Here is a 13,636-nt window from a genome sequence, read left to right as displayed (position 1 = left end):
CTGGTACTATCAGAAGATCCTTTTTTTTTTTTTTCCCAAAAGATTCAGGTTTTCATGCAGTGTGTCAAGGTAGGAAGCAATTGTAGACAGAGGTAGAGCCTAGTAACCGATCCCTATAGATCAGGGAGTGAGCTAGAAAGGCATCCCAGTGACATTCCTATGCCGGAGGACGTATTCTTTTATTCTTTTTTTTTTTTTTTTTTTTTTTTACAGGGCGGCGCGTGTTTATTATGATAGGAAAGACTACTCCCTAGGAATTTTAACAAACAAGAACATTTTGCTGGGAGAACAAGACACTAGGATACAAAATTACAAGTGTTTTAACTCCAGGTCTGTCCCCAGCTCCACCAAGAAGCAAATGGAAAGACAGTTGAAGCAAACAGGCAATTCTGTAAAACTAGACTTAGAAACCCTACAAATCTGATTAAAATCTAAAACTTGTTTTGCTTTAAAAAATTTAATATATCAAAAGGCCTGCTTTAGTGACATGCTAAAATCCCACCAAAAAATAACCCCAACACCCCCTTGTCAGTAACAAAGTTGACCAGCCAACTCATACTTCTAAACCCACGTGTGGACAAGTGCGTGTGTGTCTTCTAGAGTTAGACACGGGGCTCAGAGACTGCAAGTAATGTGTACCTATCGCCTGCAAAAAATGGGCAGGGAAATCCTGGTAAAATGAGAAACAGTCCCAAATAACCAATTTTTCTAGTACTATGTTCCCCACTGCTACTTCCTTTACTTACAAAGGGGACCCTTGAACCAAATAATTTACCTCACATTTGGCACCCAGTGACCAGGATGTTTGTTTTCTTTAGAAAAACACACATATCCACAACCCTTATATAATTTTTTTGTTTTTACATTTAAATATAAAAATACTACTTTTGCTTTGTGTTATAAATGGAGGACCAAGCAGTAAAGAACTTTTCTTCTCTTAAGGTAGGACAGGCATCTGTTGTTGCTGAGCTGCTGTTTGTGAAGGGTGTGGGTGGCTCCAAGCAAGAGAAACACAAGAGGTAAACTAACCCCCAGTTCTTGCTCTTCTCCTAACCTCCACTAGTGAGAGTTGGTTTAATCTTAAGAATTGAAGGAGACATGCCATCCTAAGTAGTCAGCCTGCCCTTCCAGCTGTCCTTTAGAGGAAGTTCTCCCCTCCTTCACACGCTGCTTTGTGCGGAGGTGACATCTACCAGACAAGCTCACCTCCAGAGAGAAGCAGTCACCACCTTTCCCTGCGCCCACCCACACATTAGAAAGGAAGAAAACAGGGACTGGGTACATGGAGATTAAGAACTTGACCCCTCTATCCTGACCAAGGAAAAGCAAGGTTCACTGGGCATGAGGAATAAAAAGACCTTGAAATCCCACTTTTGAGTAATGAGGATAATTAAGACACCAGGGAGAGGGAGAGTTGCAGTGGGATGAAGAGCTGGGAAGGGCTCAGTCGCTGGAAGCATCGTCCCCTTAGTTTTTGTACTGGAAGGGCTCGTCGCCAGTCTCGTTGAGAAGACACGTGCGGATGATGGCCTCTGTCACTGCAAAGGGGTCGCAGTTGGCAGAAGGGCGCCGGTCTTCGAAATAACCCCTCTTCTCCTGGCCAACAGACCGGGGAATGCGGATGCTGGCACTGCGGTTGGCAACACCGGCGGAAAAGTCGTTGATGTTGGAGGTCTCGTGGAAGCCAGTCAGGCGCCGGGCATTGTCCAGGCCTCCCTTGGGATCGTAGGCATGGATGTGGTACTGGTGCCGCTTGCTGAGTTTCTCAATGGCCTCCTCAATGTACTTCAGGCCATTCTCCTCCCGCATGGCCTTCGTGCTGAAGTTGGTATGGCAGCCTGCGCCGTTCCAGTTCCCAGGAATGGGCTTAGGGTCAAAGGTTGCTATCACGCCAAAGTCTTCACATACACGATGTAAGATAAAGCGGGCCACCCACAGGTGATCTCCCATGCGGATTCCTTCACAGGGTCCAATTTGGAATTCCCACTGGGCAGGCATGACCTCGGCATTTGTTCCCGTGATCTTGACTCCAGCATATAAGCAGGCCCGGTAGTGAGCCTCCACGATGTCTCTGCCATAGGCTTTGTCAGCTCCCACGCCACAGTAATACGGGCCTTGGGGCCCAGGGAAGCCATTGGAAGGCCAACCAAAGGGGTGCCCATCCGTCCCCATGAGAGTGTATTCCTGCTCCATTCCAAACCAGGGGTGCTGGTTGCTGACCATGTCCATGATCCGCTTACAGGTGTGCCTTAAATTGGTTTCGGCAGGCTTCCGATTATACTTGAAAACTTCACAGAACACCAGCTTGTTGGGATCCTTGCGGAAAGGGTCACGGAACATGGCAACTGGGAGGAGGTACATGTCACTGTTGGAGCCTTCAGACTGGAAAGTGCTAGAGCCATCAAAATTCCATTCCGGCAACTCTTCTACACACTTGGGCTCACAGTCCAGGGTGCGGGTCTTGCAGCGCAGCCCTTCTCCGGTACCATCGATCCAGACATACATGGCTTGGACTTTCTCGCCTTGAGGCAGGGCCATGTACATCTGCTTGATGCCTTTGTTCAAGTTGGAACTTGCTGAGGTGGCCATGGTGGAAGGCGTTCTGGGCGGCCGCGGGCCGGCAGGAAGGAAGGTGGGCAGGCGGCGAGAGCGAGGTGGAGAGAGAGCGCGGAGAGGAGATCGGTGTACGGTTCAGACGCTGCGCTCGGCTCCCATTCTCGGCTCTGCCTCTTTTATTCTTAATTATTTATTTATTTGCAATGAGACGGAAAGACAGAGAGAGTGAGAATACAAATGGGCGCACCAGGGCTTCTAGCCACTGCAAACAAACTCTAGATACACGCACCACTTTGTGCATTCACCTTTACATGGGTACTGGGGAATTGAACTCCAGTCCTTAGGCTTTGCAGGTAAACACCTTAACTACTGAAGGCATATTCTCGACACAGGAAATGATACTCACTGGTTCTGAGTCCTTCCTGCTTGACTGGGTTGAGGTCAAGGGGTACGGGTATATGTGGAGGGGGGAACTTGTCCATGGAGGATGAACAGGGTTTCCCTTTGGTAGAGGAGAGGCAAGTCTCCAGGGAAGGAGGGTGGGGTACTCAGGCACCTCCCAAGTCTGGCATTCTAGGCTAGGAGAAACAGTAGGGTGTAAAAGTGGCTACAGAGAGAGAGAGACAGAGAGAGAGAAAGAGGGGGCGTCTAGGGCTGTGATCGTGGGAGATGGGCATGCCAGGGATATGCATAGTATAGGTGCCCATGTAGGGCTTCAGAAGGGCACAGTCCCTCCAGAATGCCATGGTTAAGCTTGGCTCTTTGGAAGCTCAGAGGCTGGGCAGCTCCACTCTACCTCTTAAGCCCAGGCATGAGCCTGTGTCAGAGGCTACACCCTGAGGCCATTGAGGCAGATGCTGGTCACATCTTGGCTTTTTTGGACCACAGGATGTCTACGCATAGATTTTTGTTTGTTTGTATCTTGAAAAAAAATTGCATTTCTGGATTCTTTTGGAAAATCAGAAGACCTAGCAAGAGCTGGCTCTGCATTTTCTCACCTGGCAACAATTGCCTAGAGATGTCCCTTAGTCACGGTTTTCTCTGTCCAGTTGGCCCCAGTTCCTGCCTCCCCCAGCTCTTTGCCAGACGCTGAGGTCTTGGCATCCTTGTCTTTCTGCATCCACTTTTGTCCTTCTTTTTTTAAAAGACATTTTATTTTATTTATTTATTTGAGAAAAAGAGAGAGAATGGGCCTGCCAGGGCTTCTAGCCACTGCAAACAAACTCCAGATACGTGTGCCCCCTTGTGCATCTGGGGAATTGAACCTGGGTCCTTTGGTTTTGCAGGCAAGCACTTTAACTGTTAAGCCATCCCTGCAGCCTAAGATGTTTGTACTTTAACCTTTGTATTCCTCACTTCTCTCTTCCATGAAGTGGTATCTTGGAGGCTTTTTCTCTCACCACTGTCTTCTGGGGCCAACCTTGGATGGCGTCGTACACTTTTGGCCGGCACCTGTGGTTGTTTGAATCTATGCCCCCCTAGCAGACTCGGGTGTTATTAAGATTGGGTTGCGGCTTCTGCCCCTAGCAAGCGGACTTCTGCTCTGCGGGGCGGTGGGGGTGAGGTGGGGAGGGACTGTCACTGAGGGGGGATCTGAATTCCAGCCAAGGTGTGCGGAGTGAGTTCTGCCTGCAGAGTGTCCCTGATGTTTTGCGGTTGGTGTATATTGCTGCTGCTCACTTCGTGGTGCTGGTGGTGATTTGCTCTCTGCGTGGACCTGTGAAAGGGGGGCCAGCTCCCTGTGCCATCAAGGCACTTCCCTTGCATCTGTAAGTCTGAAATAAACCCTGCTCCCCCCCCCCAATAAACTGTGTCTGATTTTGAGATTCATCCTGGCAGCTGCAGTCACCAGCACCCGTATACCAAGTAGCCAATCTCTGTAACGAGAACCAAACTCTAGAATATTTCTTCTGACACCAGCTGTTATAAATACTCTCTGTGGCAATATATTTTATTTATTTGGAAGAGAGATAGATAGAAGTAGGCATGGAGAGAGAGAGCGAGAGAGGAGAATGGGCACACCAGGGCCTCCAGCCACTGCAAACAAATTCCAGGTGCGTGCATCCCCTTGTGCAGCTGGTTTATGTGGGACCTGGGGAGTTGAACCTGGGTCCTTTGGCTTTGCAGGCAAGTGCCTTAACTGCTAAGTCATCTCTCCAGCCCTGTGTGGCAATATATGTGTGCCAAGAAGGAGGCTTTGTTGCAACAGCTCCTTTCTCCAGATCACAGGGTTCATTTCCTGCTTACTAGGGGTGCCATTTGGGATTGGTGACTGCCTTGATGGAGCGGTCAGTCTTTTCTGCCGTTCTGCTGCTTGCTCCCACAATGAAGCCCTCCTCCTGATTCTCACTCTGTCTGTCTTCCAGCCACAGAAGGCCAATGCGTTCAATGCTGCTGGCTAAGAGGGTTCCTCTGGCTCTGACACTTTGTTTGCAATGGCCAGTTAGGAGCCATGTAATTATAATTTCCTTTCTTCTGTGAGTCACTGACATTGGCAACAACATCCAAACCCACTGTCTTCCTATCTGGTTATTCTTACCACTCCCTCTCAAATCCCACTGACATGGCCTCAGCGGGACGGCTACCCCATCTCCTATCCAAGCTCAGCACAGGTGGCATGCTACCACCCTGGGCCCAGGACTGTCCGCCTCTATGTGCCCCAGCGCCAGATCTTCACTGCTGCTGAGTAAGTGGCCCAAGTCTGTGGTGCCACCCTCGCAGCTTGCCTCCCAGACCCACTGCCAGCATCTCTGTCATTATGTCTGGTTCCCTAGCAGCAGAGCTGAGACAGGTCTGTGTGTGTGTGTGTGTGGTGTGCACATGTGTGCAGCTGTCCACGCCTTGTGTGGGGGACAGAAGAGAATGTTACGTGTCCTCTACTCTACAAACTCTTCTGTTTTATTTCCTGGAGACAGACTTCCTCACTAAACTTGCAGCTCCCATTTTTGTGGTCAGATTGGCTGACTAGTGAGCGCCAGTGAGCCTCCTGTCTCCACCTCCCTCAGCACCAGGGTTCTAGGCACGCATGACCACGCCCAGCTTCTGACGTGGGTGTTGGGACTCAAACTTGGCTCTTCGTGCTTATGCAGGAAGCGCTGTTACCCATTTAGCCACCTCCCCAGTCCCTGAGGCAAGTGTTTTCATTTGGGATTTTTAACATGGAGAATCTCTTTGATGATAAAGAAAAACATAGATGGAAATAAAGATGGCATTACTTATAGGTCATGCCTGGAGGCCAGGGAGAGAGAGATAGACCCATTGGCCAGCGTTCTTCACTGGGTTCAAGCATTATCCAACAGGTTTCCCACAGGGAATTTTCCATGGCAAGTTATAGCAAGAGGCCCGAGCTCCAGGCTGTCACGCTGTGACTGAGGATCGCTGTGCGCTATCTGCATAGTCCATGCAGCGTTGGGTCGACAGGGCCAGTCAAACAGGCTGTATCTAGCTGTCCCCGAGGGAAGTGATCACCCGACAGTGGTTTATATAAGGCACATATCTGAATTGGCCACACTGAGGACCTAGGAGGAGACAAAGAACTGGAAATGGTCTCAAGGGGGTTGGAGAGAGAGCCCACTTCTGGGACAAGAGTCAAGCATACAGTCCCAGCGGCTGCCGAGGTAACACAGAGCTGTAAGGTTTCATTACACAAACATGCAAGTACCCACATTCTCCTGGGGAAGGGAACTCCAGAGAGACCTGGAAGGGAGGGAGGCAGAGTGGGACAAGGAAAAGGGAGCAGCCACACCCTGGTGGCCCCCAGGGAGGTACAGTGGAGGGACAGAGCACACCTGGCTGACAGGCCGCTCTGATGTCCATTTTAGCAGCCAGTTTCTAGCCACTGGGGGTAGAAGGCAGCAATCTTACAGGCAAGAGCTCCCTGTCAGCTGAGGGTGAGTCTAGGGGATGAGGGATCAGGCAGCCACCAGCAGTGAAGAGATGGGTTGGCTGCAGTCAAGAAAGTCGTCATGGGCACCACAAGTACCTGCCTGGTCGCTTTAGGAGCTGTGAGGAAGCAGGATGAATGTGGGGAAGCTGAGTCCCAGCTGCCCCCCGCTGGGCTTGTGGATAGAGTTCTCTCATACCTCCCTTCCAGAAAGCCATCTAACTGTCAGAGGAGTGAGCTGAGACTGCCTATCTTTATGAGGTCGTGGGGCAGCCATGGGCCTGTTGTATCCCTGGTTATCAGGGTGTCGAGCTAACATGTCAAGATGTGCTTTTCATTGTGAAGTTAGGGGAGGACACTTGCTCTTCTCTCCTCACCCCTATTTTCCTGCCTTGATGACAATGGTGTTGAAACTTTTTATTTTAGAGAGAGAGAGAGAGAGAGAGAGAGAGAGGATTTGTGTGCCAGGGCCTCAGGCACTGAAATGGAACTTAGCTTGCACCAACTAGTGGGCATGTGTGACCTTCCATTTGCCTCGCCTTTGTGCATCTGGCTTACGTGGGATCTGGAGAGTCGAACATGGGTCCTTAGGCTTCACAGGCAAGCGCCTTAACTGCTAAGCCATCTCTCCAGCCCTAAATGCTTTATTCTTAACCACAATCTACAAGTCAGGATTAACATCATGTAGCAGCATGGGACACATGCGTGTGAGCACGTGTGCACACGCACACACACATACACACCTGAGAGTCATGATATGTTCTTCCCCTTATCCTGTAGAGCATCCTCCTAATACTTCCTGTTCGTTCATTCGTTCATTCATTTATTCATTCCTATTCATGCATGTGTGGGTGCATGCCTATGTACACACATGTGGACGTCAGAGCAAAACTTCAGGAGTCATCAGGAATGCTGTCCAACTCCCTCATTTCTATTTTTACTTCTTTATTACAGTCAGAGAGACAAAGGGAGGGAGAGAGAGAGAGAGAGAGGGAGAGAGAATGGACACACCAGGACTTCCAGCCACTGCAAATGAACTCCAGATGCATACGCCACAATGTGCATCTGGCTTACGTGAGACCTGGAGAATCAAACCTGGGTCCTTAGGCTTCTCAGGCATGTGCTTTAACCACTAAGCCATCTCTCCAGCCCCATTTTTATTTTTTATGAGAGAGAGAGAGAGAGAGAGAGAGAGAGAGAATGGGTGTGCTAGGGTCTTTCAGCATGTGCTCTGGATGCGCCCCCTTGTGGGCACCCATGACATTGCATGCTTGCATCACTTGCGTCTGGTTTATACGTGGGATCTGGAGGGCTCAAACAGTTCTTAGGCTTTGCAAGCAAGCACCTTAACCGCTAAGCTCTCTCCAGCCCCCAACTCTCTTTTGAGGACAGGGTCTCTCACTGGCCTGGAGCTCATCAATTCAGGAAGACTAGCAGACTGGGAATGTTCCTGTCTCCACCCCTCCAGTGCTGGGGTAACAAGTGTGCACCACCAGCCCTGACGTTTCACGTGAGTACTGGGGATTGTACTCTGGTCCTCACACTTGCAAGGCAAGGGCTTGACTGACAGCTACCTCCTCAGCATCCCATCCTGTTGTTTTCTACCTTTGTAATCCGTTCTGACCAGGCCCTGATGCACTGAATTCTAATCTCCCTGAAGTCAGTGATCTAAGGCAATGGAGGAGCAGCAATGCCCTCTCCCCACATCGCAGGATGCTTTCTTTTTCTTTTCTTTTTTTTTTTTCCGAGGTAGGTCTCACTCTAGCCCAGGCTGACCTGGCATTCACTATGGAGTCTCAGGGTGGCCTCGAACTCATGGCGATCCTCTTACCTCTGCCTCCCAAGTGCTGGGATTAAAGGCGTGTGCCACCACGCCCGGCTCCAGGATGCTTTCTTGATGTTCCCTCAGGCGGCTGAGTGATGCTGGCAGAGGCCAGTGCCTACAGCTTGGCGGTGATGGGGAATCTATCATTAATGTAAATTAAATCCTTCCCTCACCTTTCTATTCCCCCAAATTAGACAGTTCCTTCAGGCAGCACCCTTGTGACTCGGCATGATTGGCCTCCATGCATCCCCCACCCCACCCCCACACTCAGGTCTGTCTCTTTTCTGGATCACATCACACTTGATTCACATTGGTGGATCTACCTAGGAACCCTGCCTGCCAGACACCATTGGTGCCCTTGCTGAGGGAGAGCCAAGATTGCCATGCTGTTTTTTTTTTTTTTTTTCTTTCCCTTATTGCATAGTGGTCAGGCTGAAGGAGGAAGTATAGAGATGGCCACTGGACTCTGACAGGGAGACCCACATCCCACAAGCTTACACTGGAGCCCTGGAAGTAGTGTCAGCCAGGGGCTAGGCTGGAAGGCTGGTTAGAACTATGGCCTAGGTAGGACCAGCCAAGGCAGAACTCTCTGGAAAGTGCAGTCATGAGGCAAACCCAAGTTCCCTGAGTGGGGTGCAGGGCTGGGGTGCTGGCTGCGTATGTGGCCAGAGACAGGGAGAGCAGCCTGCTGGAAGAGTAGCTATCCACACTGATGAAGCCTGGCTCCCCTCCCCCATGTCTTCATTCCTAGAATGCTTTGGGACACTAAACAGGAGCAAGCTCCTGGTTCTTAGTCCATAAGAGACTCAGCGATGGGCCGTCATTTGACACACAGAGTCACGCGTGGCCTGAGGCCCCTAACCCTGCCCATTAACATCCCACATCTGACCACAGCCCACAGACCCCTCCACTTGTGCCCCCCTCTTGCCCCACAGCCCAGAGCAGGGTCTGCTGGAGACTGGGCTTAGGGAATTGATCACTTAACTGCCCCAGGTGAGTCCCAGGGTCTTATTCGGAGACATCAGGGCAGGATTCTTTCAGGACAACACCCAAACCCCTCCACTGTCTGTGTGGTGTGTATGTGCGGACTGACAGAACGGACAGTGGTGGTGGTTTAACAACCAAAGCAAAATCCTTCAGGCCATTCCTTAACATCCACAAAACAGCTAACTCGCCAAAAAACCTTCATTTTTGTCAATTTATTTAGAAAAAAATTAACATGAGCAAATGAGATAACTCAGTGTTACAACAGAGTATAGAAATGTCTAGCAATAGTCAAATAATTTGATCTTTAAATACAAAATAACCACATGAACACCTAATATACAGGTTTCATCTGAATACATATTTATTAGATAAATATTAGAGGTCACATCATCTAACTACATACAGCTTTGCAAGACTAGAAATCACAATTAGTTTTCTGACCACTTTTAAAGTATGAAATGATTGCATTGTACATACGATGTACAGAGACAATGGCGGTTTCCGTGGGAGTCACTTCAGGCTGCACGTGTGGGTGTTAATGTGTGTACGTGTGAATCACCTGGGATCATGATATCAAAAATTATACAAAGTATGAATTTGGTTACAATTTTCTTCTGAAATCCCCGTTTCTTTTCATGGTTTCCATAGCACCCTAAAAATACACAGGTGGCGGGACTAAGTATACGGAGGCTAAATAGTACATGTAGGTAAAATAAAAACGAAAACAGAACAGAAATGCCTTTCCACACAGGGTCAGAGTATATTACATGAGCGAGACAAATGTGGACTCACGAACGCTAACAGGGTCTAGTTTTTCCACGTTAAGATGGAGGAGTTCCAAGCTTTTGTTGTTTTGTTTCATTAAAATAAAAACATTACACATTCCAAGAGAAATGAATGTATGTTGACATGTCTGTTTCTCATTTACATATGTACACACGTCCCTTGAGTCTCTGCAGCTTACACTGCCCTGTCTGGACGGGTCAGGCCCGAGGCCCATTGGGAGCAGACCTATAGCTAGCTCTCTAGGTGGCAGGGGTCAGGGTTTCCATTAGGGAGAAAGTATCAGGGATTTCTTTAAAAATAAAATGGCTACAGGGAACATGAGACATATATAAAGCTTCAAAACCAAGAAGATGGGAGTGATTGCCTGTGTGGGGCCCTTCCCACCTGCCCACTGGTTCCCAGCCCATCTTGTTGAGTTGGCAGACACCTGCCTATGGGTGGGTGGATCCTTGTCATGGGAAAGTGACTTGCTGAGAGGCCTTTTTCTTTTTTTGTCTTTTTTTTTTTTTTTTATTGAGTGTTACTTATGGCTCCAAGTTGTTGTCTGAGAGTGTTGGGGAAGGATCTTTCCCAAGCTCAGGCCTGCCACTGCTTAGGGACGGCTCCAGCCCCGAATGTCTCTGCACCTCCCTCACACTGTGGATCAGCTCTGGAACGTTCCCAGAGCGTGGGCGTCAGGCTCTACGGTGAACGCGCCAGCGGGTGGGTGCTTGCTTGGAAGGGAGCCCATAGATGGCAGGAGACGTGTCTGGAACCCGAGCTACGGGGGGGCGGGGCGCTCTGGACCCTCTGCATGAAAAACCTGTGGGTCATTCTGTGAAGGGAACTTGGGCACATTGTGACAAGAACCAGCAGGGACCCCAGGCCTTTCTGGGGCACAGTATCTCGGCAGGAAGCAGGAACTTTTACTGAAGGCATCTGTCAGTCTGAAGTGTGCCAGGCTGCGGGAACTGGGCAGGGACAGCCACGTGCTACCTGACCAAGTCTTGTCCCCACCAGCTGACGGGTGGGGGGGCTGCCTGGTCTCTCCACTCCCGGCATAGACACCCATTCTGTTTGTCCCTCCTTTATACAAATAGCCCTGGTTGCGCTTTTTTTTTTTTTTTTGTTTTTCTTTGTTGTGTTTTGTTTTGTTTTTTGTGTATTTTTTTTTTATAAAAGGACTCGGTTTTTGTCGTTGAGTCAAGGTATTTTAAAAACACACCAGCAAAGGCTATATCCAGGTCATGAAAATGTTGGATATTATCAAAGACGATACTAAAATATTCACAAAGATATTTACAAAAGCGATTCTTAAAATAATTGATTTGCATACCGAACAACACGCTGTTCTGAAAAAACCTCTGACGACAGGACAAAAGGGGCGGTGGCCGCTTCCCTACAGAAAACCTTGTGCCGTTTGTTAAGGTGACTGCAAGTCCACAGCTGGGGGCGGGGGGAATGCGAGGGGGGGGGTGTCACCTTTCTGGTACAATCTACAGAAGAATGCTGGGCAACCGATGGTGACCAAGGACACTGACAGTGGACGGGTGGCAGCAGCGGGGAAGGAGCAGAGAATCTACAGACGCGGACCCAAGTGACTGAACAGTAGTATCGCCACAGGCCACTGGCTCAGGGGACACAGACCAGCCTGGAAGAGAGCAGATGAGGAAGGCAGAGGACCAGTCTACAGGGGACACGAAGCCAGATGGAGTGAAAGGCCAGAGGCGGCTCTTGCTGGGTGAGCAGGAGTGTGGGGCGGGCTTCTGACCGGTAGAAGGACAGGAAAACAGAACCACCGGCTGGGGCTGCCTGCCAGGGCATCCTGGGGCACGTAGGAAGAAATGCCTGGGCTGGTGCCAGGGGCAGCCTTGAACACAGAACCAGCCAGACCGGACTGAGAGCTGGAGAGACGAGGATGTGCCCGTACCACCTGTGCGACTCCCTGCCCCCACCACCAACCTCTCCTCTATGCACCCCGACTGCTGGCTGGACCCGGCTAGGACCCAGGGGGAAGTGGTGCCCCATGGAACAGTCTCGGAGGAGGAGGGGGAGAGGCCGCGGAGGGGAAGTGGCTTGCTTGCTTGCTTGCCCGAGTGCAACAGTTCCTTTCTTCCAGGTGACTTCGGGGCTTTCCACTGTTTTACAAAGCAAGGAGTTGCTGTGGCGTGGCGCTCAAGGCCTTGGCTGTTCCCGTTGGGGCTGCGGCTGGCATCTCCCCAGAGCCCCGGCTGAGGGCACACCGCAGTGGAGGGCGCTCTTGTCAATGTGTTCCCTGCCCCCTCTCCCCGGTCTGAGCCCAGGTCTCTCCGAGGCCTCGCGGGCCGTCCTCGGGCCAGTGGCTGGCCCTGGCAGACACAGACAGCATCTCGTCTCTTCTCTGCTTTTTCTCAGAGTTGCTTTCAGGGCATCTTGCCTTAGAGGCCAGAGGCCAAAGCCACGACCCTTGGCCCTGAGGGGTGGTTGCTTTTTTTTCTTTTTCTTTTTCCCCCAGAGGTTTGTGCTTTTCTGTGGGTGGAGGGGGGCAGTCTTCTCTCACTGCTGCCAGCCGTCACCACTGCTCCAAGCTGGACCCTCACCCTGGCCCTGGGTGGGTGAGGGGTACTTCCCTCAGGCTCCAGTCACTTCAAGGAGGCTCTGGGTGGGAGGCAGGGCTATGGTTCAGAAACAAAATGGAAGAACTTTGGGGGCACTGCACTGAAACGTCATCTGGAGTCAGCGCTCACAGAGGGGACCCTACGGCCGCCACTGGGTGTCTCTCGCTGGGCCCGTGGGCCAGGCTCCTCTCAACCAAGGTCTTCTTCCCCGGGGGCGGGGAGGAGGGGGGGATCTTCAAGCCTGCTCTGGGTGTGGACCCCAGTCCAGGGGTCTACGGGCATTCAGGCAGACAAGGCGGCAGACCCACACAGCCTTCCTGTCCCAGTGTGTCCTGCCCAGACCCCAGCCTGTGGTCAGGGCGAAGGGAGGTCTGAGCACGGACTCCTGGGAGAAAAAGTATGTGGGGACAGATGGGGTTGGAGGCAGAGAGGGGAGGGAGGGCCCCGAGGGAGGGTGGCCTTCAGTTGTTCTCAAAGAGAGATAGGAGGTCATCGTTGCTATTGCTTGGAAGGTCGGGGGGGGTCCAGGTAGGAGAGGAGCTCGTCAGGGTTTGTGAGTTCTGGCAGGAGCTACAAGAGAAGAAGCGGTCCATGTCAGGGGGCTGGGGGCGCGGAGGAAGGCTCACACTTCCCTTCCTTAGCCCAGAGGGGGACATCGAGCAGCGCTGAGAGCGCGGGCTTGTCAGATGTCCCCAGATCCATCCGGACCACCGCACCCTGCCTGGGGGGCAGACACGCCCGGGTGTATCTCAAGCTGGGGGACAGCAGGCCTCTCGGCCCACCATCAGCAGACCACCTGAGCCACGCTGACCCCTCTCGCACACCAACGCCAGCCCCGTTGCAGGTGGCCCGGCTCCACACGTGAGCACGAGGCAGGCTGTGGGAAGGCTGGGAGATCCTCGCAGAAGCCACAGGCCTGGACCCCTCTGAGAACCCCCGGTGCGCCTGGCTGGCAGGACCGTCCATTCCTGTGCACCTGTGTCTCCCCTACACAATACCCGTGGTGTCTGCATGTCACGTGGG

At 51.4% G+C, this 13,636-nt stretch overlaps 2 protein-coding genes across 4 annotated transcripts in view; both read right to left on the bottom strand.

Annotated features, from left to right (window-relative positions):
- Positions 1 to 205: 205 nt before the first annotated feature.
- Positions 206 to 2,721, bottom strand: LOC123455844 (glutamine synthetase-like). Its single transcript, XM_045137823.1, has one exon. The coding sequence runs from the start codon at positions 2,587 to 2,589 to the stop codon at positions 1,468 to 1,470; it is 1,122 nt and encodes a 373-aa protein (XP_044993758.1). The 5' UTR covers positions 2,590 to 2,721; the 3' UTR covers positions 206 to 1,467.
- Positions 2,722 to 9,588: 6,867 nt separating this feature from the next.
- The window catches only part of Zmiz1 (zinc finger MIZ-type containing 1), a 233,118-nt gene continuing 229,070 nt past the window's right edge, over positions 9,589 to 13,636 (bottom strand). For all 3 annotated transcript variants that reach the window (XM_045137145.1, XM_004657993.2, XM_004657992.3), the window contains one exon: positions 9,589 to 13,183. In XM_045137145.1, coding sequence (XP_044993080.1) covers positions 13,112 to 13,183 — 72 coding nt within the window. In that variant the 3' untranslated portion in view covers positions 9,589 to 13,111. The remainder of the gene's footprint in view (positions 13,184 to 13,636) is intronic.

The sequence above is a fragment of the Jaculus jaculus genome, chromosome 18, assembly GCF_020740685.1.
Source record: "Jaculus jaculus isolate mJacJac1 chromosome 18, mJacJac1.mat.Y.cur, whole genome shotgun sequence".
Classification (NCBI taxonomy): Eukaryota; Metazoa; Chordata; class Mammalia; order Rodentia; family Dipodidae; genus Jaculus; species Jaculus jaculus.
Note: the sequence above shows the minus strand (reverse complement) of the source record. Positions and strands in the feature narration are given on the sequence as shown.